The 26,001-nt window shown below is 45.4% G+C and overlaps 1 protein-coding gene across 1 annotated transcript; it reads left to right on the top strand.

Moving 5' to 3' along the window:
- Positions 1-275: 275 nt before the first annotated feature.
- On the top strand, positions 276-8,773 carry WSB1 (WD repeat and SOCS box containing 1). Its single transcript, XM_071575048.1, has 9 exons — positions 276-396; positions 812-980; positions 1,702-1,970; positions 2,855-2,986; positions 3,390-3,490; positions 5,630-5,802; positions 6,188-6,301; positions 7,050-7,157; positions 7,647-8,773. Exons 1-9 carry the CDS (start codon positions 357-359, stop codon positions 7,804-7,806), a joined length of 1,266 nt encoding a protein of 421 aa, XP_071431149.1. The 5' UTR covers positions 276-356; the 3' UTR covers positions 7,807-8,773.
- Positions 8,774-26,001: the final 17,228 nt, after the last annotated feature.

Genomic DNA, 26,001 nt, shown 5'->3' with positions numbered 1-26,001 from the left:
ACACAGCCCGGGCAGTCCCGGGGCGGACAGATCCGGGCAGACACAGCCCGGGCAGAGCCAGGGCAGACACACACAGCCCAGACAGCCCCCAGTCGGGCAGAGCCGGGGCAGACACAGCCCGAACAGCCCCCAAGCACACACAGCCGGGGCAGACACAGCCCGGGCAGCCTCCGGGCGGGCAGCCCCTGGCAGACACAGCCCGAGCACAGCCGCTTCCCCGCAGGCCCCGCCCGGCCCAACCCCGGGCGGAGCGTGCCCGGCCCCCGCCCCGCCCCGCCGCCTCCCCGCCGCCATCTTTGCCGCCGCCGATCCCGCCAGTCCCGCTGCAGCTCCGCCGCTCCTCAGGCCGCCCGTCCATGGCCAGCTTTCCTCCGAGTGTCAACGAGAAGCTCATCGGTGAGCCGGGCACGGGCGGGCGGGTGTGCGGGGGCAGCGCGGCCGCGCTCGGCCCGGCTTGGGCTCGGGCTCGGGCTCGGGCTCGGGCGGGAGCTCGGGCGGGGCGGGTGCTCTCGCGGCTCTGCGGGCGCTGCCGGCCGGGAACGGGCGCGATCCCGGCACATGGAGCCTTTCCCGGCCCGGCCGCTCTCCCCGGCCTTGGGTGGGAGCACACGGGGGGCGGCGGTGCCAGCAGGGCGTCCACACCCCGTGCTGCTCCGCGTTGGCAGCGGGGACTCAGCCCTGCCCTGCGATCGGTACCCGGTGACATCAGACCGCGCTCTCCGTTACTTTAAATGGCGTGAAACAAAGAACGCACTGCCCGGTTCCCGTGTAAGCCCTTTTTTAACAGCGCGTTTCCCCTTTGTTCCCCCAGCACGGTCCCGCACGGTAGGAGAGCTCTTGGCCCCCACGTCTCCCTTCGACAAGAAGTGTGGGCGGGAGAACTGGACGGTCGCGTTCGCACCCGATGGCTCGTACCTGGCGTGGTCGCAGGGACACCGCATAGTGAAGCTGGTCCCCTGGGCACAGTGCCTCAGTAACTTGTAAGACAAACCTCTATGGCTTCTGATGCACCTGAAAAACATAAGAATTTAAAAAGGGGAGATAGGTTTAAACGGATTAAATTGCATATATTGGTTTTTTAGGCTTTGAGACCGTGGGGAAAACCGAATTCCTTTAAGTAACAGCTATTATTTCATCTCTTTCTCTGTGGCAAGCAAGGGGATCAACTACTGCAACCTCACAAAGCCTGTGGAGGAGGGATTTATTAATAGATTCAGATGCTCTAAAGTAAGAGGAACTTTGAATGAAAAGGGAAGTTAAAAACCTGGGCAGATCTGGCCCTTTCAACTTCCTATCACAAAGCTGTCTGGTGTTACCTTTTAGGAATTTACTTAAAGACAGACTTGTTTCTTTATCATCCTTGTTAGAATGCAAGTGAAGTTTCAAACTACATTTTATTGGCACTTGCAGGTTGCTTTTTGGTGAAGTTGGTAACCAGCCACTGCAGTTCCGTAGCTGGTTAAGTTTTCCTGACCCTTTTTCAATCCCTTTTTGGGATGATTAATTGTTTTCCATGTCCTGGCCTCAGTATCTCTTCCCACGGTTTAACACATGTAAGGCAATTGCAGGGAACTTCTTGCTCATTTAACCAAAAGTCTTAGAAATTTTTGTGACTCATTTTTCTATAAATGCTTTAAAACTGTTAGTTTTCACAGCGGGTTGGGTTAATACCTTGCTCAAAAACGTACATTTGTTTTGCAGTTTGTTGCATGGCACAAAAAATGGTGCCAACCCTGCCAGCACGAGGCTTCCGAGGCAGAACAGCGAGAGTGGGCAGAAGAACAAGCCCTGTGAGCACATCATCGACTGCGGGGACATCGTGTGGAGCTTGGCCTTCGGCTCCTCGGTGCCGGAGAAGCAGAGTCGCTGCGTCAACATCGAGTGGCACCGCTTCAAATTCGGGCAGGACCAGCTGCTCCTGGCCACGGGCCTGAACAACGGCCGCATCAAGATCTGGGATGTCTACACAGGTGGGTGTGTGAGGGAAGGTCATGGAATCAGGGGAGCCTGAGCTGGAAGGGACCCACAAGGATTGTTGTCTGGCCCGGCACAGACACCCAGGCAATCCCACTGTGTCCCTGAGAGCATTTCCCAAACGCTCCTTGTCACGCTGAAGTGCCAAGGCACACTTCATGTAGGAGTAATGTCATTAATACAGAGAAGTTTGGTTACAGAATTGTAATTGGAAACTGAACCTTGAATACAAATTAACCCAAAAAAAGCACGAGCTCCTGCAACCAAAAGTAATCAAAACGTGCCAGAGGAACAAGAGATGTGCTTCATGTTTTGAGATGTGAGTAATGGAAGCTGCAAAATGGTTAAATGTGTACATACATACATTGATTGTTTGTTTGGTCTAAAATCTTCCTAGTTTTACCATACTTTCAAAGGAAACTTTCAAAGCATGAAGTAACTGTTTTATAGTGATGAGGACCTTTTATTTTTTAAAAAAAGTTAATAATTGTTCAACTCAGACTAAATCTGAATGTAGGGGCACTCAGTTTCACTGGCAGCACAGCTGCTAGGCTGGGGAGAGCTCAGCTTTAAAAAAATTAATGACTATTGAGTAATTTGTTATCTTGTAAATTGAAGCTTAGAACAGGGATGCCTGTCAAAGGCCAAGTCTTGCCTTGTTCCTGAGGTTCTAGTGTACAGATTTTCTAGCTTTTCAGGGAGTTGCCTCTTGACCCAGGAGAGTGAAGGGATCCATGTGCTGCTCACCATAGGGAGCATTTCTACAATGAAAATTTCTTTATGTGCTGTAATTTCATATTCAGTATTTGTATCCTTAAAGCATTTGATCTGAGAAAAAGTACAGTCCTTCATGTTAAATTGTGGTGTTCTCATGTAACAGGAAAACTCCTCCTGAACCTGATGGACCACACAGAAGTTGTCAGAGATTTAACCTTTGCCCCTGATGGCAGCCTGATTTTAGTGTCTGCATCCAGAGACAAAACCTTGCGAGTGTGGGACCTGAAAGATGATGGTTTGTGCTCAGAGTTTTATCTTCTCTAAAACCTGGGAGAAATATCTATGTACTTCTTTTATTGCTATAAATTCAGTTTGATCAGAATTGCTTAAAAAATGAGTGTTGTGGTGTTAGTCACCCACTCTGCACTCTCTTGATATTTTTTATCTGTGTGTACCCTGAAGGTAGAATTGGGTACTGGGCTAAGTTTAACAGTGCATGAAGCATGAAGTGACTTTCTGAACAGGACATGGGGTTTAGAGGCTGCATCACAGGATTTTTAATTCCGTGTGCAATGACTCTGCAAGCTGTTTGGAAAAATAGTACAAAATTTTACAGAGGAATAACTACTTTGGAAAAACTTTTCAATCTGAATTTTGTAACATTAAACCGGTTCTTACAGGAGTGTCTTTCTTTTTAGGAAACATGATGAAGGTGTTGAGAGGCCATCAGAACTGGGTATATGGCTGTGCGTTCTCACCAGACTCCTCCATCCTCTGTTCTGTTGGAGCAAGTAAAGCAGTATGTGTCAGAGTTTCTTGTTCCTTACATCTCCTGAATTGTGTGCATAATCATTTTAAATCTAAGTAACATTAAGCTTGTGCTCGGTGTCATGAACTTCTAATGTTTGATGATGATGTAAAAGTGCATGAAATTAAGCTGGCAAATGGTGCATTGAGACCCTGATTTGTGAATGAAAATTGCACTGCTTTTAGTTTAAGAGGCTGTTAAGTGTTCCTTGAGAAATAGGTCTGCACATCTGCATGGGCCAATGCCATAGGCCAAAGACAACTAAAGCTGCCAGGGTTAAAAGATACTTAGATTAATGGATAAAACTATTTTAGTTTTGAAATTATCCTTTCTTGCTCAATGAGAAAGACTTCCAAGTCTGAGCCAGTCAGGATATCTCCTGCTGAACAAAACCATTTCTCCATGTTTTCCCATACCAATGCCACTGGTGCCTAAGAGAGATAGAAGGAAGAGCAGCACACTGGTTTTGTTTCTATCCCATACTAATGCCCTGCTATAGAACTGAAAGCAGTGCAGGTATGCCATGAGCTACTCTGGCACTTAAGAATTAGGGCAGACCAGAAAGGGGGATTCAGCCTGGTTCCAGGGGCTCTGCAGGTAGTCTAATGGAGTGAAAAGCCCAATCCAGTCATTGAACACCACTTCTCTGGATGGGTGCTCAGCTGCATTTCATCCCTTGAGTTACCAAGTGCAGATTTTCTGGAGGACAGCTGAGGTCTGGGGTTTGGCTCTGTAGCTGGAGCAGAGGGGGGTGTGTACATTGCTGTCTGTAGGCTGTGTGTTTTCCATAAGCTTCTTGCTTTCCCTGTCACAGGTGGTGGCAGCAATATTGGTGTGATTGAGTTAAGCTGGCACCACTCAGGAGCACAGTGGTGTTAGCGGGGCAGAGAGTGGCATCTCTGGCCGCCAGCCCGGGCGAGCTGTACCGTAGGACGAAGTAACCTTGCCCTCGGCTGCAAGGGGTCCTGTACGTACGCAGGTGCTGGTCGATGTCCACTGTCTGCTTGCTTGCTTTCTTTTTTTTGTTGTTTTTTTTTCTTTTTTTTAATAATTTTCACAGCAGTGAAACACACTGACTCCTCAAACTTAGTTTCCGGTGTTATGGAATGTTGGGGTCTCCTTGGAAAAATTGGTCAACATGTTTATAACTCATTGTAAAGTGGTTCAGTTTTAGGAAGTCTGGGAGGCACTAAGGCTGTGTTTGCTTTGGTCAAACATAAAATTTATCCAAGATGTCAGAATTTAATCTGTGCAGTAAAACTCTAGGGGGAAAAAATCAAGGTCCCTAAAATGAGCCCTTTTAGGGATGTAACAGCTTTTGCTAAAGACTTGCATTCCTATAAAATCATGCTGCAGTTAGTTCCTATTATGTAATTCTACACAGTCTTTCTTCTGATTATATATAATGTACAATTGCATGTAAAATCTCAGAATGCTGTAATTAATTTTATCAATTTTTATAATACACCATGCAAACAGTCGGGTAAATTGTAATATTAATGTTGTTTGTTGCTGTTACTTGATTTAAAATGCCTAAATTCTTTCTAATAATGTGGTTAGAGTTCCCTGTTGTTTTGCCAAAGACATAACTTTTGGCTGTGAAAATTCTTTTTGCTTGCAGTATCTGTTTCTCTTCCTAGGCTGACGTTGGTGATCCAAGCAATTGTAAACAAGTGATCTTAAACTCAAAGGGATGCCACTGGAGTAACACTATGTTAACCTTACATTTTCTGTCTGTATATTTCTTAAAATTTTGGTAGTTACTGAAAAGAGGGGACTGTAGAGTTTAACCCTATTTATTTCTGCATATTTTAATAAAATAGTTTTGTAATACATGAATTTCAGTAAGCTACATGGTTAAATTGTGTTGCCTTTATCTTATATTTTGGCTTATTTTGATAATAACATTTAACAAACTTGAGTTAGAACTTGCATGTCTGCTTTAATTATTTAAAAAAAGAAACCTTGATTTTAATCTGAGTATGACACTGAGCATATTTCTTAATTGTAGTAATTCATAATACCTGATTTTAATGTAATCCTAAATAAGACTAGCTATACTTAAAAAACAAATTAAATGCTTCATTGCCTCTCTGAGCAGAGCTATAACATCAGCTTGTTTAATTGCAGGTTTTCCTCTGGGATATGGATAAATACTCCATGCTACGGAAACTTGAAGGACATCACAATGATGTTGTAGCTTGTGAGTTCTCTCCTGATGGAGCGTTACTGGCTACTGCATCTTATGATACTCGAGTCTATGTCTGGGATCCACATATTGGAGTTATTCTTATGGAGTTTGGGTAAGTAAAGCAGTCAAATCTGGAAACTTTGTCCTAGAGTAAAGATGAAAATTAACAGATTTGTGTATATAACTGGTAATTGGACTTCAGAAAGAGCATTGGCTGATGGAAACCCTGAAGTGGCAGAGACAGGAAATTGTTCTTCCAGCTAAGAGAGAATTCACAGCACTGATATTTTCATGGGTTCTAATTCAGGCGTCTTCAACAAAGCTGAAGTGTTCAGTGCTATGAAGGACACACTAGTTCAGTCTGCACTCCTGAATTCATAATTATTTTAGTAGCTAAATGTTCTATCCATTTGCCTTCCTCAGCTTTGCTATCATGGCTGAGGGGACCTTCCCCAGTTCCCAAACCTGCTGTTAGCTGAGTGTGTCTCTGTCCCCAGGCACCTGTTCCCGGCTCCAACTCCGATATTTGCCGGAGGCGCCAATGACCGCTGGGTCCGGTCCGTGTCCTTCAGCCACGATGGGCTGCACATCGCCAGCCTGGCTGATGATAAGTGAGTATGGGGAAGGGTTTGTTAGACCTCTCTGATTCTTCCCATAGGACAGGAACTCTAAATGCTGTCAGATTTAGGGGTTTCTAACTGAGAAATGGCTTCTGATGCTCTTTGTAAAAGCAGACGAGTTGTCTCTGTGAATACTAATTCTGGATGTAGAAATCATTAGTTGTGTACAGAGTCGATAATCTGAACAACTGAAGTGTGTAATAGCTGAAAACAACAAAGGGGGATTGTAAATTGAGTTGTTAATGTGGGCAAATATTGTGGACAGAAGCAAATTCCAAAGCAAGGAGAAAAGTGTTCTGTGATTTGTATTCAACTCTGTGAACAGCATGAGTGGTATCTTGAAGATTTGTATTTTAAGAATGTGACCTGCTTTCTCAAGATGGCAGCAAAGGTATTCAACTATCTACAGGAGTTTGGGTTTTTTTTTATTAAGTATTGTTAGGAATTCCTAGTATATGTGAAACTTGAGAGATTGTCTAAATCTATAGTTCAGGTATTGCTTTTTGTTATTGAAGGCAATCTTTTTTTTTTAATTGATGAAGTACAGAACAAAGTATTTATCAGGAAAGAAATCAGACCATTTTAGGCCAGACCTGAAACACTGTGTATGCCTGTTAAAGTGTTCATAAAAATTCCCTGAGCTGTGCTTCAGACTAGTTTCTTGTACAGCATCAGAGAAATTATCAAACAGAATTAAATGCCTACTCCAGTAACTTTCTACATTGTCCTTCCCTCTCAGAATGGTGAGGTTCTGGAGAATTGATGAAGAATACCCTGTTCAAGTTGCACCTCTGAACAATGGGCTCTGCTGTACTTTCTCTACTGATGGCAGTGTTCTTGCTGCAGGGCAAGTATAGACTTTGTTTTTCTTTCTAAAATACTAAGGTAACAAAAAAGATTGAGAACAGTGGCTAAGTGTTGTAATAATTTTCAGTTGTGACTTGCAAGTTGGTGCTTCTGATTGGTACTGTTTGTTTAAACATACCTGGAATAGCAGTAAAATCAATATGCTGATAAACTCGTTTCTTATCTTTGAAAATAAATATGAGAGAGACCCAAAACATGTGGATTGGAAGAAGCCCTGAGATAGCCTGGGGCAGCTGCTCTGCATCAGGTGGTACTGCAGTAGCTGCTGAGAGATCTGCTCAGGCCTGTTGCAAAGACAAGTTGCTTATTGTGCTGCTGTAGCTTAAAAAATAAGAACTGGCATTTGGTGTAAATGAGACTGGAACTGAGCAACAACAACTCCCCTGGAAGTGTATGTGACAATTGGTGCTAGGGTGAGATCATTCAAGTGGAATAACCCTGGTGGGATCTTTGTTGTTTTTCTGTGCAGGACACAGGATGGCAGCGTGTACTTCTGGGCGACCCCCAGACAGGTGTCCAGCCTTCAGCACCTGTGCCGCATGGCAATCCGAAGGGTGATGCCCACCAGCCAAGTCAAGAACTTGCCTATCCCATCCAAAGTGGTGGAGTTCCTTTGTTACCAGTTTTGATTTTTTTGAAAAGAAAAAAAATCAAAAAGTCCAGCTGGCACATGGCCCAGCTGCTGAAACTGGCTACAAACACTTTACAGAATCCTCAAACTGTACAGCCTTTAAACTTAAAACTCTACAGGTTTCAAGAGCTATTTAAAGTGATAACCTAAATACTATTTTATCAAAATGCCTGACAGGTAATTTTTTTACTATTTATAGAAAACACAGTAGAAGTATTCCTGGTTTTCTCAATTTTCTAAAACATAACTGTGAAAACATGTACATATATAGACATAAGCTGCTACATGTTATCATTGTACCTTTAAAAGTTGCTTCTCTGATGTTTCATGTGTCTCATGTATATATTGCTTTGGTAGAGCCGTGATGCATCTGTGCTGTTAAGTGGAAGGAAAACTGTTATTCTGGGATGCTGAGGGAGGAAAACTATTGACTTACAGAGCAGTTAAGCTTCTTTCTGTACATTGGTTGGGGTTCAGGAAACTGAGCCCCAGGTCAGACTTTGTGCTGGTTTCTTTGTGAGGAGGTACAGCTTGGCTTTGGAGAGCAGGGAAGGAGGTTAGTGAGGGTTGAAGGGTATCTAATGTAACCCAGGACCGTGCCTGTGTCAGCTGAAGGCCTTATGCTCCAGCGCAGCAGCAAACCAGGTGAAATTTCAGTATTGGGCAGTGTTAAAGAACTATTTCCTTACATTTCTGAATATCTGACTACTGTATTATTGCCTGATACTGTGTCTGTAATGAGAGACATTTACAGAGTAAGTTTATTATCCTTTAGCCCTGTTAGATATCTTTGGGGTGATTATTGGTTAATGGCCAAAGATAAGCAAAATACTCGGTTTTGCCTTCTGTTATTTATCTGTACCTGCAGATATAAAGAATGTATGCATTGCATAAAATGCCTGATGATATATATTTTTGTTGAATTTTTTTATTAAAAACTTGTATGAAAGCTTTCTGTTACCACATCTGTTGACTGATTCATCAACACTGCAGCAGTTCTGTCTGCTGCTGTAGCACTTGAGTTCTCAGGACCACAGTCCACTAATGGTGACACTTGCTGTGGGGAGCTACAGCAAGATCTTCAGATATTTTGTATGGGCAGAGGTCAAAAGCAGAGGTGATGGAAGTGTTTCCCTGCCCCTGCAGGTGCAGAGTGTGGGAGGTAGAGGTGTGCCCACAGCACAGACCTGTGGTGGGCACAGGTGTAAAACTGCATACACTGACCAGCCCCTTGGGCATACCAGGAACTCTGTGCAGGAGAAGGGGAGACCAGGAGAGGACTGGTGAGAACAGTTAGTCATGAATTTACTGCCTATGGTATGGGCCAGTGGCAAAAGCTCTACAGAACTGCAGGGAAGCTTCCTAATTCCTAACCAGTTGCTGCCTCTAATGCAGTCCCAGGGATCAGCTGGAGCACCATGTGCTCCATCCTGCACTGTGTGCTGGGGGATTTGTCCCATCACAGACCCCAAACTAAAAATCAAGTGGTTACAAATACTGCTGCATCAACAAAGAATAAGCAGATTGATGCAGACAGCTGTGATTTTTATAAAGAGAAGACTTCACTTAAACTCAGGAAGAAAACATCTCTGCCTGTTCTACAACTCTGGAACAACACAGAAAAAGTGCTGTGGCCATTGAGTGTACAGTCAGGAGTGAAGGGAACAAATGCCCCCCAGAATGCTCTGAAGGTGGATGGGAGTAATTACTACACTGAAGTACATGTTGCTGTCACCACGGTGTGACCAGTCCAGCCTAGTTAAAAACAACTCATAAAGAGAAAACAGGACCTGAGCACGTTTGTGTTGATGTGGTGTTTAGCTGGGGCTGAGCAGAACTGGATTTACATCTGTTCTCAGCCAGCTAAAAACACTCTGCGTGGTGAGTATTTCTATGGTGAGTGTAACTAATGTCTGTAAATGCTTTTGCAATCATATTACAGCCAGCAAAGCTGACAAGAACTGAGTGGAGGGTGCTGGAAGCAGAGCAGGTCCTGCACGACCCTGACCTGCTGCAGTTAACGCAGCACTGGCAGGCACTGAGATAATTAGCAGGAAAAGGGGATGAAGCAACAACTTGCAAAACTTCCTGACAGAAGCAGGCATATAAAGCAAGGGGAGATAGAAAGACAAATAAATAATTGAAAATTCAGTGGGTCAGAAGCTCTTTGAAAACGAAAGCATGTTAACCACACAAAAGCCATGGATGGGGTAGACAGAATAGTCATGAGGAATGGAAGTTGCTCATTCACTGAGGAGGAACTTGGTCATTCACTCTGTGGCCATGCACTGGTATTAGGAAGAAGGGTTTGGGACTCTAATGTTAGTGATCATTAATGCCATCAGCATTATAGATGAGGTGTTTCCATGAGGGCAGGATGTGGTGCTGTTGGAGCATTTCCTGATCTGCTCTGTTCCTCTGTGCCCGAGCACAGTGAAGCCTCAGTATCGCCGTGACACCTGACTGTGTTCTATCAAACCGATACCCCAGGCCCTGCACTGTCAGACTGGGTGTCCTGAGATGAGGAAAAGACCCTGAACTGTTCCCAAGTACAGATCTGGCTCATGTGTCCCTGCTTACACCACAAAGGCACTTCCACAGCATGGGCTCTGTCATAGTGAGTGCTATGCAGAGTTACAGGGAAATTAAGGTGATCAGGAGTCCAAGATGACCCAGAATAAATTTCTTTCATAAATGTTGCCAACTTCTGGAGTTATTTTTTTTTCCATTTTGGAACACTTCACTTTTCAGGCTATATGTCCCTTAATTTCTTCTCAGCCCTGTGCTCCTGTCAGACTTGAATCTTGGTCTATAGCCAGGACTTGTTCTGGTTGCTACAGCACGAACAAGAAAATAACTGAAATACTGTAATCCTGTTTTCTGTATAAGCCAAGTGTTGCACTGGTAGAGACTGAACTACTGCTGACTGTATTTACCCACCCCTCTGCCCACAGCAGTCAGTGCTTTCTGCCACCTCTGTCAGCACAGCCTTCAAGGCTGAGCTGGTGAGACCAGACAGGTGCTTACAGAGCTCTCATAAAAGGCTCAACAGTGTTATAAGCAGGTGTGAGCTGCCAATCTTGCTTGAGCACCTCCTCGAGCTGAGCTAAAAGCTGGGCTCGCCAAGGGCCCATTTCTACAAGATTACAGTTCCAGCCCTGGCTTAGCAAGGATGACTTTGATGTGGGGTCTTGCAGGAGAAGCTTCTTGAAAGGTCTGCTTAGGCTGTGTTCACCCAAACCTCTGATTTATGGAAGTGGAGGAAGAAAACAATATCCCTGCTTCCACCTTTCACCAGCTCCAAATGTTGTTTCCCAGCTACTCCAACAGGAAATGGCCTCCATGGAGTCTCAGCCTGCTTCTCCCAGCTCTGCCTGCAGCAGTGACTCTGTTTGTTCTAACCTTTCTCCCAGGAGACAAATGATAGTTTTAGACTAAGTACACAAGCTTACCTCATTAATGAGGCTATTTATAATAATGTAGAATGTTTATAAGCCTCTTCCCGCCACAGTGGGACACCACAAGGGGAGGTTCACATCCCCCAGGAGTCCCCAGTTCTGATCACAGTTTGTGCCTGGGCCTCTCAGCAAGGCCAGGCATGCAGCTTCTCCCAGAGATCAGAAATAACTTCCCAGATCACACAGTGCTCATGTTCCTGATAGCACCACAAGACTCAAGGGCCAGTTACACTTTGCAGAGGGAGACTTAGTGCTCTTCTGGGAATCTAACAGCAGAAGACTCATTTTCTGATAAGTATTTATCCTCCCTTCCTTTTGCTCACAGCAGCACATTCTGACATACCTGGATCTCTGAGCAGCACAGACTTTGAGCATTGAAGGTGTTAAAACTGATAGTAACATTTCTAGAAACAAGAAACTCCCCAAATGACTTAAAGGCAGAGGAGCTGTGGCAGGCAGCCTAGGGAGCCACTGGGTACCATCACTGAGGCAGCAGAGAAGCAGCACTCATGCAGGACATAAATTTGAGTATTCCCCAGGAAATAATTTCTCCAAAGAAGGCTAGGAAGGAGGAGTTAAAGGTTTAAAGTCATAGGGAAGGAGCTTCATCAGGAGGAGAGAACTGGGGCTTGACTGCAATTAGATCTGTCCCAGGTTGATACCAATTTCCTCCCATCTGGTCTTAAGTAACAGCTGTCAAGGGAGAGAAGAAGGAAAAAAAGTTAAAGGAAACGAACAAAAGGCAACTTGAGGGCACAACAAAGTCTGTCCCACAGTCTGGGAAGGGATCAGTGCTGAGCTGGGTGCTCTCTAGTTGGGTTGAGCCCTGCCCATGCAGTGGGGGCACAGCAAGATCTGTCACTGCCCAGCCCTCTACAAGCAGCAGTCACCAAGAGGAACTACTGAGAGGAAGCAGGAAGCAGCATTTCAGTCAGTGTTCCTCTTGTTTCCAAAGGAAAGCCCATATTCTGCTGCCCTGAAAAGTCTGTGCTTTAACTGCCAAAGTCTCTATCACACAGCACTCAAATTAATAGGATGGATTCTCACCTCATGGTGTAAATTCCACTGAGCTAAGTAAGAGCTTCATCCTGAGGCCATCCTGGCTGGCCCACAGGTGAGGAGAGGGCAAAGGAGGGCTTAGGATGCAGGGACAGCTTGTGAACTGGTGCCCAGTGACCACCTGCCCTTGGAGCCAGGGGACAGAGTGGCCTCTGGCTCAAGCACTGAGTGCAGTGATTGTCTGAAACTGCCTTGGAGAGAAGCAAGTTCTAGAGAAAACTGGAGCTTCAAACAGAAGAGAGTTACTTCTCTGGAATGCTTTGAAAGCTGTTTATTTACCACATCCATATATGGCAGTTTAGTTGAATCACAACCGAGTAACACTGCTAAACATTGAGAGGGGTTTATTGTTTCAATACTAAATGAGGCCTTCCCACTGAAGCAGTTTAGAAATAGGATGGATAAATCCCATGACCTTTTCCTTAGATATTACAATATTCTTATAGAGGACAGAGGTTATGTAAGATCCCATGGGAAATATGGTAAAGGTGTCAGGCAGAAACTGTTTATCCAAGTAATTATTTCAGATTAGAACCACCTGAGTAAGGCAAACAGGGTTTCTGTGGGGTGCTGGCTTCTGCACAAGGACAAGTTTGTTTTATAAACACCACTCCACATCCAAATCCTGCTGCAATGAGCTGGTTCAGAACAGCCCTAATTATTGATGTACTAGAACCAAAAGAAAGCCAGAGTAAACTTCAGTTAAGTCATGATAACAGTATTAGTTATCAGCAAGGTTATGCCTTGTGTCAGTAGCTAATTCCAGACAGAAGTTCTGGGGCAGATATGATTTATTTCTAACATGAGATTAGAAGCTCCTGAATACTCACTGGTATTCCAGCTGGCTCAGTTCTTTGTTGCAATAATGAGAAAAGTGTTTATTTATGGGCTCTAATAAGAGTTACCTGGCTGGGGTTACCTGACAGAAACCACGATCCCATCTCTCTCTGAGCTCAGCCTACACAAACCACACAAACATTAAAGACAGTTCCAGTTGTCCCATGCCTACCAGGTGAGGAACTTTTCTCATTTAATTGGAGAGTTCTGCACACTTTGTGTGTGGGATACACAACATGTGTGTGTTTTGTGCAGTTCAGGACGACTTTCCACTCTTGTGTAAAACCAAGGACAGTTCCTGCCTGTGTGGTTCTCTTGTACATGGGAAGAAGAAAATGGAAGCAGAAATGCTTCAAGGAGACCAAGTGTGTCTCACTGCAGCCCTCTGTATTGTGCATCTGCTTTCCTTGGTGTTTCTGAACTCAACACAGAATGGCCACTCCTTCCTAACAACAGCTGAGTGCAGGGGAGCAGTGTAATTAAACCACTGAGGTTTTACTGCTGGTTCCTTCTCTGTCACCTCCTGCTTCAAAAGGCAAGCACCTCTTTGGGAAGATGATCATACTCTGCTTTCGGATATAACATCAATTATAATAAAAATCTTGTGCCAGAATAAATACCAGAATGGAAAGATGAAATTGAAATTACGTGGGAAAAATCTATTGGTGTATGTCATTAACAGTGTAAATTCACACCTTCCTGGACACCTGCACAGGAGCCATTAGGATGTTTTGATGATACTGTTAATTATTGACCAGCTCCTTGTGGTCCCAGCAGAAGGAACAAGTCCAGAGGAAAGATTTAAGGGAAATATTGCTTCATCTTCATTGTGTCAGGGGAAAGAAAAAAAAGAAAAAGATTCCAAGGTCCACTGCAGATAACAGCAGTGAGAAGAGTTTGGGAAGAACTTTGATCCTGATGTGGCATGTCACAAGACCCAGACATGTGTTTGCTGCTGTCCCAGTCCAGGGAGCTGTTCTGGTTTTTGTGAGGTCATTGCCATGTAAGGAAATGCTGCTCCCCCCTGTACCTCCCAACAGTTCTGCCACCCAAAAGACACCCACCAAGGGCTGTGGGTACCTGCCCTCAAAGGGAGGCTTCTAATGAGCCAAGTGGCTTTACTGACACTGATACCAAAGGTTCACTTAGTTGTAATATTCAAGTAAAGCATCTGCAATTAGCACAGTCAGGAGAACAAACAAGAAATAAGGGGGTAGCATATTTTTTTGGTAGTTGTATGATAAGCACTAAATCTGGCCTGCAGTTTGCCTTTCCTCTGATCTCAGTGCTCTCACAGATGAGGTTGGTCAGCTGCCTAGAGAACCCTTTCCTGACTGTACTCCAACGCAACATTACAAATAAAAATCTAATTAAACAAAGCTCATCATGGCAGTTGTCTGAGCAAAAACTGTCCAGGTCCTAATGAGGCATATTCGTAGTGAAGACTTGCAATACAGTAAGGGAAATTTGAGATATATGTACATATTTGGGTTGATATGGGGGTGAGTGCCTCCATCCATGTGTGTCTGTGTGCAACACACGTGGTGATGCCCAACTGACTGCCAAGGTTTATTCGGGAGCCTGGGAAAAGCTCAGTGCTTATGCTGTAACTGGCACAATGACCACGTTTCTGGAATGGTGGTAACTGTGCAGGCATTTACCTCCCAGGGGAAGGTACAAAGACCCCTTGGCTTCACCAGGTGTGTTTACTGTGTCCACTGGCTCATGAGACATTACAGAAGCTGGAAGTGGACTGACCTGCTCACAGGTTTGTATTTGATCAAGAGCTGCCAGGATGGCATTTGGCCAAGAGAGGGGTTGCAGCTTCTGCTGTGACCTCTTGTGATAAGGGCCTGTGCACCACAGTAGCATCCAAGCCCTAAACAAAGAACTCTCTCTAGTCCAAAAACTCATAAGTTAAACAGAGGAGAAACAAAGCTGTGAACAGAAAATATAATCCTTCACTCAGAGGCAAATAAATGAGGCACAGAAAGGGACTCTTAAGAAAACTCTAAAGAAAACTGTGGCCAACCTCAGAATGTGGTTTTCCTCCCTTCTGTGGTCAGACAGCCCCTTTGGCACAGGCCTATTGTGCAGCTCTGAGCAAGTACCAAATGCAAATACAGCTCCTTACAGTCGGTTCAGGGACTGCTCCAGAGACTTTTCTTCATTCATCACAGATGATGAATGCTGCTGACTTGATTTTCTCTGCTCTTTCAAACGTGAGTCTTGGGATTCCACACCAAGTATCAATGCTCTCAAATGCCCTACTTCCGGAGCAAAGGGATCTGAGCTGAATCCCATCTCAAAGCAAAAGGAGCAAAATTTTGTTATATTCCTAGAGAAATGTTTGAGAACACCATTTCTGATCCCTGCAGCACCTGGAACCACCTCCTGCCTGGGAACTGACCCCTGCAGCCTTCCAGCTGCAGCCCCTGGGCTGCCAACTCCCAGCACTGGAGTCCTGGAGGGGCCTGGGAAGTCAGTGGCAGGGCCAGTGTGCTCCTCACCTCCTTAGCTCCAGGTAGTTCCAATGACTCCCCGTGATCTGCACAAAGCAGATTCAGAGGCCAGAGCTGAGAAAGCTGCTCTCCAGCAGGTAATAACCCCCAGGCAAGGGTTTGCAGGGAATTTGCAGTTTGGCCTGGGTTTGGAGGTGAGGGTGGGTCTGTATCGTATCAGCCACTTGCTTCTTGCTGCAGGTAGAATTTGTCAGCTTTAGCGAAACAAAATGAGGTGGGGTGGGATTTTCTGCCTCATTAGTGTCCTGTGCTCTTGTGAGTTGTGAGCTGCTTATGTGCACTGCCAACAACAGCAGCAAGTGTGAAAGAGTTCTGCCAAAGCCAAGGAGACAAACCTCTGACTTCTTTTGTTTTCCTGCTTCATTTTGGAAAGAACCAATGCACGAAGCACAAGCAGTGACAGAAAACAAAATAAATGTAAGCCTTTGAAGCTCTCTTCCCCTGAATACATACCTCTGTCAGCTCCCAGCCCTTCAGAGACTAAAGGTCAGTCGGCCTTCATGTGAACTGCTGCCCTGGGAGAGGAAGAGGAAGGAAATGACACATTAGAGCAGCTTTCTAGGCCTGCCTTGTTACACTTGGTGTGTGAGTCACCAGAGTGTGACGCAGCCGATTGGAGTGGCATCTCTCAGCCCTCGGTTTCCTCTTCTAGAGCTGCTCACGTGACATCTGCAGCCCTGTTTTCATGGGCCTGTGAACAATCCCGAGGCTCTTTGGTGGGGCTGCACTGAAGAGTCCTTTTGTTGGGAAGTGTCAGGAGAGTTCCAATTAAAGCTGCTTATTTTCATCACTTCTGGGAAAGATCAGTTTGGGTCCTGGCTAAAGGAAGAGTGGAAAAACTGCTCTTCCAGCAAGAGTTGAGGAATTGCAGTCTGAAATTGTCCCAAACACAATGAAGCCATCAGTCACCACTTTGTAGGCTTCCAGCTTTACAACAGCTTTGTCACACAAAGATGACATTTTGTTAAAAAGTTGAGGTTTAATTACAACTTCAATGTCTCACTGTTTTGCCATTTTTTTACCATCTCTCAGTGCTCCAAAGCACAGCAGCTGTAGGAAAGCTGGATATAAGATGCAGGTAACTTGATTCCCCTTCCACCCCTGCAACCCTCTTCCTGTTTCATGTAGTCTTAACCTCATGGTGCCTCAGTTCCCAGTACTACCTTATATATGGCCTGTTAAATACCTGCAAGCTTCTTTTATTCTCCTTTTTTCTAGAGTCACCAAGAATTTGTTTGGGTTTTGCTATAAAAGTGAAAGCTGAGGATTACATGAAACCATTCAACTGGAGGAAATGGGACTTTTAAGTGAACACACTGCAACACTGACTGCAATATGCTGAGAGAAGCAGATGAGTGAGGGGCTGAGCTACTCAGGGGGCCAGGCAAGGTCTGTAGTCAGGACTGTATCTCCCATTCTGACACCACCTCTCTCTGGATCACCAAGATAACTGTTCAGTAGCTGCTATAGGAATAATGGTTTTGTTGCTTTTTAAGGGATACCATCACTTGGATTCTGGTGTCAAACATTCCAGGGATGGAAAGTTACAGCTTTAGTAAGAAAGGAGTTGGCAGTGGTAAAGCAGGTAAGGTAGGAATGCAGGGTCTCTTGGAATCCCTGTACCAATAATTCCATGTTTCACTTCACGGTCATCACACTCACATCTGTGGGCAAGGAGCCTCCGCACCCTTCCTGTGTGTTATTTGTTTTTCCCCAATTATTTTTATCTGGCATGAAATCACCACTAGCAAAGGGAGCTGTTTTAATGGTCTCAGTGTATCTGACAGAAGAAGTAGGAACGTTTTGCTCAGACTGAGGCTGAGCACAGGCACTGATCAAGCAAAGATTTCAGAACTCCTTTTCCATCAGGATTCCCCACCACCGACACAGAGTGGGTTACACTGCAGGATCCCTTGGGATGCCACAGGTCCCTGACCCCCACAGGAACAAAGGGATACTAAGAGTGACTGGGGGCTCTCTGCACAGGACAAGTGTCCATTGTGGCTGACGAAAGACACATCTGCCTGCTACAAATAGATTCCTGATGAGCCCACTGGGCTGTGAGCGTGCTTACAGCTGGCAGCCAGCCTGAAGTGACTTCAAAGCTCTGAGCTGGGCCCAAGAGGTCCAACATCCTCTTCCTCTGAGTTCGCATGACACCCGGACTTAAGCAACAGCCACCCACAGAAGCTCCTTTTCCTGAACAGAGATGCTCAAACTACACATCAGGAGCTCAAGGCAAAGCTGTACAAAGTACATCAAAGTCAACTTCTACTGGCAACTGAACCTTTGAGGAAAGTAGAATACTGCTATGCTGGACATTAGCAACAATCTTAGAAGAGCTGTGTCTAAAAAAAAATAACACCTTCAACAACAGGAAACAAAGAAGGAAATACCTGAAGCCAAAGTTTTTCCAATAGAGACAAGGTTACCACACAGGACTCCAGGATTATGACCAAAATCACTAAAACAGCCACTTGAAACAGTATTTTATCATGACATGAGAGTCAGTAACTGAGGGATTGTTACTGTGTAGCTGAGATGGTCTGAGGTCACCCCTCACGTTTACCTCAGCTCTCAGTAGGGATGGAATCGATATGTGGAGGGGTAGGTACCATTCACTTCAGGTTGATCTAAATCACCTGGAATGTATTTAATTTCCTCATGCCCACAACAAGAGAAACCACACACTCTCACAAGCAGTGCTTATAGAAAGTAGATTTGACAAAGAATTATGCAGTGAGTCTGTTAAGACTGCTGAGTTATACATATATAAATACACACCTCTGCTATGTTATAGCACACACACAGACGGATCATAAAAGTTTGAGGGCAAGAATAATTTTCTTATTCTAGATCTGTCCCTAACTATTTTCTCTAGTGATTCAAACAGTGGGGAGGCAGAGGCTCCCAGGTCAAAAACATGAATAAATGCATGTCACAACGAAGAGAACAATCTTTAGGTTCATAAGTGATAGATCCACAAGAGGTGCAAAAGGCTTGAGTCAGCAGGGCTTGATGTGAGGAGGCCAGCTTGAATTTGCCCTCACTGAAAGTATTCCTTGTGTATGAAACAGCCCTTGGACATAAGAGGCAAGAGAACAGGGAGCAGAAGGGGGCTCACTCTCGACATGTTTATGCTGCGGTTATTTCAGAGACTGCAACAGGACTGCCCTTGAATTATGTATATCAAAAGAGAGCAGCTCCTTTACCTGTCCTGCACGCGGCGCAGCTGAAGAACAGAAGGATCTCTGGGTTGTATTTTACAGAATTCAGAGAGGGATCTGGAGAAACTCCAGAATACACGGAGCAGAAAGCTGTCCATCCCCTCACCTTCAGCCCCGTGTGCACACACACGCACCCACGCCCCCCAAACTCTCCGTGGCAGCACAACTCCCCTTCTCGAAGGCGGCGGACTCGGACCCCGCAGCACCAGCGCCTGAAGTCAATCTAACGAATCCAGCTGTGTCCGTCAGGATCACAGATATTCATCTCCTGCAGCTCGCGCGGCGGGCCCTGGACCCGCAATACGCTCCGATCCCCAGCCGCCCATTCCCTGCTCCCCCTCGCGGCTCCGCTCCCATCTCCAGCCCAGCGGCTGCAGAGGGCACCAGAGCGCCGGGAAGGTCCCGCTGCAGCCCGGGCAGCCGCCGCCTCTGTCGGGGTGAGGGGACAAGGGACAGCCCAACCCCAGCTGCTGCTTCCAGCGAGGTCTGTGCAGCCTTGCGGGGGAGACCCCGAGTGCTGTCACGAGGACACCCCGAGTCCTGTCCCAGGGATACCCTTCATGCTGTTGTGGGAACACCCCCAGTGCTATCACGTGTCCTGTCACAGGGATACCCCAGTGCTGTCACGGGAACACCCCCAGTGCTATCACGAGGACACCCTGAGTCCTGTCCCAGGGATACCCCCAGTGCTGTTATGAAATGCTGCTTCAGCCTCAAGACCATCTGGCATCGCTGCTCCTGTGGTACCAGAGCCCGTGCCACTGTGCCAGGAGGAGGGCAGGGATTTACAGCCCCGAGGGACTGCGTTCATCTGGGGAGTGGCTGCACGCCAAAACCAGTAGCAATAAACACATTGGCCCAAACAGCTCAGTTTCTTACTTAAGTAATTTCCCGAACTAGGAGAAAATGCGGAATTGCACAACGTTCCTGGGTAGCTGTTTTCTCCCTCTTGCATCACCTCAGGGCACAGGGTATGTCACCAAAAGTGACATAAAACAGTGAGTCTGAGTTGTGACCATATTCTTCAGGCTCTGTTAAATTCGGTGAGCCTGTGTCCTCTGGCTCCCTGGGGGATGCTCTGCATACAATACAGGGAAAATTGAGTAAAAACCATGCTTGGTTTGGGCAGAAAGAGCATTAGTTTAGAGACAAGTCAATTGGGAGCCCTTGCAAGACTTCATGAGACACTGGATCAAGCTTACAGGGAAGAGGAAATAAGCACTACTCTATCTTTAACATCAGTGCTCCACGTTTACAGCCTCCATGACGAGCTGAGCTGGCATCTGTTCTGCAATTCTTCTTACAGCACAGAACTGTTCAAACACCTTTATCCCAGCATCTTTAAACAGCCCTGCTCTGTGGGAAAATTGTTGAACATTTTACTGCAAATCCGAAATGGGAAACAGGTAAGATCTAAGCCCTGCACATCTCAAACATATCAATATTTCAGATTTTCATCTGTGTTTATCAGAGAAGATCCTTCATTTGCAGTGACAGAAAAAGACTCTGTTTTTCCTATGATCTCACCATTTACTCCCTTAGTGACATCACTGCAAAACAGTTATTTGAGTAACTCCATAAATCCTTCAAAGATTGCTTGTTGGGGGTTTGTTTTTCCACTTTTAAATCAGTGAGAGCCCCATTGTTGCTACAGATAAGCTGGCATTTGAGGTTATTTGAGTGCAAACTGCAGATAAGAGGACTGTCTCCTAGAGGCTTGCTTTGTCTTTTGCCAGTGGCTTTTTGTTTCTTCTCTCTGTGAAAGTTCTCAGAGGTTGTTCTGTGTGTGGGAAAGTACCGCGATCACAACAGCTTCCACGAGAGATTGTGGAATCTGTTCTGCCCTTGGGACTTCCAGCCTGAATTTGCAAGTCCCTGTTCCCTGTGTGAGCTGGCACAACCCCCCTGCCCCACTTCGATAACTCGGCCTTTCCCAGCACTCCTTTAGAGAGGGCTGAAGGCTGGGCAGATTGTTAACTGGCTAAAGCTTCTCTGCTAAAGAGGTCTGGGAACCAGGGTCCTCCCATGAGGAAAATGGGTCCAACTCTAACAGCCCCAGAAAACACTGATTCTATGAGTTTACGGCAAGATTCATGGTAAGAGAGCCCTTCACCTTCTGTGTGCTGAAGTCGATAGATAGGGAGGCTAAGATTTGGCAAAGACAAAAAGGGATTCGATTTCAGTTAAAAGAATGGAATAATGCTCCAAGCTGGAGAGAAAGTTTTAGCCAGCCAGCCAGGATTCATCCAGCAGGTTCTGATTCCCATGATTCAGCCTTGTAGCCGTCACTGTGCTCAGACTGTCAATGGTCATTATTTCTAAAGCTTAGAACTTATCAGCTGAATCATATCTTCCACAGCTCAGGTCAGGAGGATTTAATGTGCCCAATGACTTGGTTTTTTGTCTTTGCCAAATTATTTCAATCACAAAACTGGTATGAAGAGCTGACCTACAAACATTGTTTCTGTGTGCAGATCAGCTCTGTTGGAGTTGCAACAGGCTACTCTGCTTTTCACCCAAGTTTTTGCAGCTCTCCAGAACAGCAGGGAACTGTTCTGACCATCCAGCACACACCTGGACAGCCCAGGTCAGAGCCTTCTCCTGTGACACCCTGACTGCATTCCTGTTCTTTGCTATTACAGTCCCAGGTAATAATCATAAGGGAGTGCCCAGTCAGGTGGGGGATGAGCCAGTTCTAATTCCTGATTTTCAGGGTCAACAATTTCTTATATAAGTCCACAATTTCAGAGCATTTCCAAGGTGGAACAGCTGCAGTCCACTTTCAGCTCTGCAAGTAACCCACAGCCTCAGGCACATCTTTCTTTCCTGGGTCCTGCAAGGAACACCATTCATGTCTAAAGACAAGTTTAGGGCTAGCTTACAAGGATCTCTGGAAAGTTCTCTACATAGGAGTCATCATGATAAATGACTCCTAATTAAATAACCAGCCTTCTCCAAAACCTCGTGGAAGAGACAGTTAGGCAAGTTTTATCAGCCTCAGTTTACAAGATCACCTGTGAGATATGCCCAAAACTACACAGGGCATCCAAGGAGAAGGCAGCCAGGACTGCATTCCTCTCCTGGTGCTGTGCTGTCATCCCAGAGTGTGCTGCCTCCAAACCCAGCCTTTACCAGCAGAGCCTCATTCTCCTGGAAGAGCCCTCTCTTTTCTCCTCCTTTCTATATTCCAGATTTTGCTTCTTTAAAACATACAGGAAGAGGCGGTCCCAGTACCTGAGCTGGTCTCTGAGGGGCCTACCCTTGTGTCCACTTATTAACCACTTACTAACTCTGCCTTGCACCTTGGTGGGGCTCACAATGAGCATCACAACAAACCAGCCCAACCTCCAGCTACAGACTCTCCCAGCATCCCTCCTGATTCAGGCAGTTTGATGGAGCATTGAAGATAATCAACTACAGCTGGTTTGTAAGCACTGGAATTGGTAACCCCCCCACTTGCTAAGCTTTTGAGCATTCCCTGACAAACACACGTGCACTGAGTTCCATGCCCTGTTATTTTTCAGTCTGTTTTTCCACACACCTTTCCACATGCTGCTTCATCTCCACCACCACACCTGTCATCAAGGGAACACCTGATATATTTGCGTATCTTCTGTTGCCTGCAAGATTTTAACTTAATTCATTGGGTTGTCAGTGTTTCCTGAGAAGTGTGTAAGGAAAATGGATCTTCCAGAAGGGTGGTGTTCCAGAAAGGCTGAGGTGATAGATTGCCCAGGCAGTGTTCTCCCTCCATCACATGAGTTAGATATCATTTCTCATCTCTCCAAAATAATAAAAACCCTGGCTCTCTTAGCACACCTGTAACAGTTGGTTCATCCTGGTATTCTTATTACTTTTTGTGGTATCCTTTTCATTTCACTGCATGTAACTACCTCAATCCATGTACCTTTGAAGAATCTATCAAAAAGAAAGGGCTAAATACAAACACTGTGCAGCAGATGTGCATTGATGACTTTGCTCAGTGTTATCCCTCTCCATTATTCACAAGCTCCTACCAGTCTGCTCTCTCAGCAGGGATGCTGTATGTGGGATTAAAGGAAGCAAGGAAACAGAACCAAAGTCAGGTTTCCCTGGCAGCACATTTTATGTGCCTTCCTCATGTGCTTCTTTATCTGTCTCACATAATAGCAATAGACCCTGCAGAAGAGAAAAATAATTCATGCCTTAATTAAGCACTTTTTGGCTGCTTTTCTTGTGTCCCCAGTGAGGGAAGGCTGTGTCATTCCAACTGCATCCCTTTAGGAAACATGTCATGTACCCTTGGGAATATACCATAAGGCAAACAGGTCCCAGACACAGCCAGCACATTGCAGTCCACAGAGGGATTTTTCACTTGTTCAAGGTGCACACAAACCCCCGTGTTATTTTCTTAGCTCAGCTGTTAATACATAACATTACTTTTCCTTCCCCTCTGTAATTCCCAATTGCTTCTCTGAGAGCAAAACTACTCTGTTTGGGAATTTCAGATTGTGCTGACTGCAAGAGACTGAATAACTTGATTGAGGAAACAAGCAAACTCCAAACAAAGAGTTTCATCTGGGAAGAACGTTGATGACAACCTTTGGAGTCTAATCAGTAACAAGTTCATGCTACAGCTTGGTTCTTCCATCGTAAGATTATTTTCTCCAATTAGGTAAGGATTTAATTATCACTAACATCTTTACCCTTCTATGACATTTGCCTGAAATAAATAAATACTTTATTAGGGAGTCAGACAAGCTGCCTTGCTCTACCCAGCGTTTCCTACAGCCAGGCAGCACAGCATGTGGAACAGAACTCCGTGTGCCCCTGCTCCGTGCGCTGGTGCACAGCCCACCTCTCACCGCCCGCCTCCCGCGCCCAGGCAGTCCCTGGTTTGGACTGGGAACTGTCTGTGGAATGACTAATGTAACCAGGAGCCAATCTGGATTAGTCCCTCTACACATCACTGCGTGGAAAAAGAAGCGCATTAAGTCTGGCCTGCAAAAAGCTGGGTTGAAATGCTTTGACCACATCACAGTAACAACATTTAACAAGGCTAAATGTCTCCTGTCAGAGGCTACTCCCAGGCTCCCCTCGCTGCTGCACTGAGCAAAGCAGCCGGTTTGTTTTCCTAGCACAAGCTGACCTTCTGTGCAGTCAATATCTAAAACACATTGTCTGAGAAGAGGGAGCTCACAACACTGAATTATGCAGTTCTGAGAGCAGCAGAGCGTTAGCAACGCCGACTGCACCCAGTCCTGCTGACTGGCTGGGAGTCTTGGAGACACTGGAACTGGCATGTTTGGGATGGGAATTCTTTGCAGATGGCTGTGTCTGCTCGGCAGAGAGCTGCAGGCAAAACTCCACTTGGATGCTCCCAACAGCTCTCTCCTGTGTGGCTCTGGGGCACGAGGGAGAGGGGGAGACGGGAGCAGAAAGGCACCTGCAGCTCCAGTTCTGCTGTTTGCCAGATGAGCCAAGGCTGGGAAAATTTCTGTGACAAACTTTATGGCAGGGAAACATTCCCAGTTTGAAGGATATGGGGAGATCAGGATGTAGAGGGAGTGCAGGGAGCATTGGCTCGGCTACAATTCCCAGCCCTGCAGCACAGGTGAACAGCACATGCTGTTTTTGAAGACATCTAGGACAGCCAACAACTGCTGAAATTCTACAGACATATCCTTCTTTAACAGAAAGGCAGAGCTGAAAAGGACCATATGGGTTCTTTCATAGCTTGAACACCTACATAAAATTATTAGCAACATCCTGATTATGCTTCACGGAAAAATTGAATGCTTGTGGTTTGGGTATTTCAGATTTTCTATTTCAAATGTGAATCGTTTAAGGTAAATTACCTTGTTTATGGTTTGAGGGGAGATGTTTTGTTTTGCGTTTTGGTAAAAGACAGGCAATACAACAGAACAAGGCTTTTGAATTTGGAGAAGTTTGCCAATCTCAGAGGTGGTGCAGAACTACAGAATTACCAGGTGGTAACTGAAAAGGGGTTCATGGATGTAGAGGAGCTGGAGTCATCTTGTCAAAAAGCTTTAACGGCAGTCCTGTCAAAGAAGAAGCCCTTAGATCCAGTATTCTAAGCTCTGACTTTGTTTAGCTCAATGAATATGTGGAGTAACTTCAGTAAACCAATGAACTAATGTTTAATTATGCTCATTGCAATGGGCAAAATCTGACTTTTTGAAAAGGATTCTGGGAAGCACAGCTGTGGATCACATCTTCCCTTTTCATCTTTCAGGTTTAAATCCTAAGTGCTCTCTATGGTTTAAACAGATATGTCACACAGAGGAAACATTCTCATCTCTGGTTCACGGGGGAGGCAGACAGATGAGGTGATTTGCCCATGGCTACACTTTCTGAAAGAGTCAGGAACTGAACCAGACTGGTCCAGTCTCAATGTCTCAGCCACGGAGTCAGCATTCCCTTCCTTGAAATGGTTTCCAAAATCAGATTATACTGACTGGAAGCCAAAGCAGTGGAAACGTACTCCCCATAAAACCCCAGGTACAGTTACAGGCTCTTTCCTTACACTGCCCAAATAAATTTTTAGAGTAATCCCCTTAGTTCTTCAGGGCATAAAAATGTATTCTGACTTGAAGATTTACCAAGATGAATCTGTTGTTTTTGAAAGCTGTTTTCAATTTTTATTCAACAGGACTTTCCCATGGGAAAGATACACAACACACTGCTTTGTGTCAACACCTCCTTTCCTATAGCTATGATTTTATTTGTAGAGAAGAGAGGGATTGATTTGAGCACAGGAAAACTTACTGAATGGTGAAAACACGAGCACCTGAGATGTGAGAGACACCACTGGTTCTTTAGTCCAGGTAGTTGACCTATTTCAATCCTTGTACTCTGCCACTTTCCCCTCATGGCTTAGAGTTCATGCTTTGGGTTATCCAGTTGTATCAGTACATGATACAGGAGAAAGGGCTACAGCAATATGTGCATTAGTGTGATGCAAGTGACCAGCAACTGCAAAACCTGCCAACTCAGAACCTCTTATGGTGTTTGGAATTATATTGGATACAAAAAGAGTTGAGAATAAAGCAAAGGAAGGAAGCAGGAGAGGTGTGCAAACAGCTGTTGC

Source organism: Pithys albifrons, chromosome 21 (assembly GCF_047495875.1).
Source record: "Pithys albifrons albifrons isolate INPA30051 chromosome 21, PitAlb_v1, whole genome shotgun sequence".
Lineage (NCBI taxonomy): Eukaryota > Metazoa > Chordata > Aves > Passeriformes > Thamnophilidae > Pithys > Pithys albifrons.
Note: the sequence above shows the minus strand (reverse complement) of the source record. Positions and strands in the feature narration are given on the sequence as shown.

Coding starts and splice junctions, on each gene's coding strand:
- WSB1 (XM_071575048.1), top strand. CDS start 357: ATGGCCAGCTTTCCTCCGAGTGTCAACGAGAAGCTCATCG. Junction 2,987..3,389: donor GTGGGACCTGAAAGATGATG/GTTTGTGCTCAG, acceptor CTTTCTTTTTAG/GAAACATGATGAAGGTGTTG. Junction 6,302..7,049: donor GCCAGCCTGGCTGATGATAA/GTGAGTATGGGG, acceptor CTTCCCTCTCAG/AATGGTGAGGTTCTGGAGAA.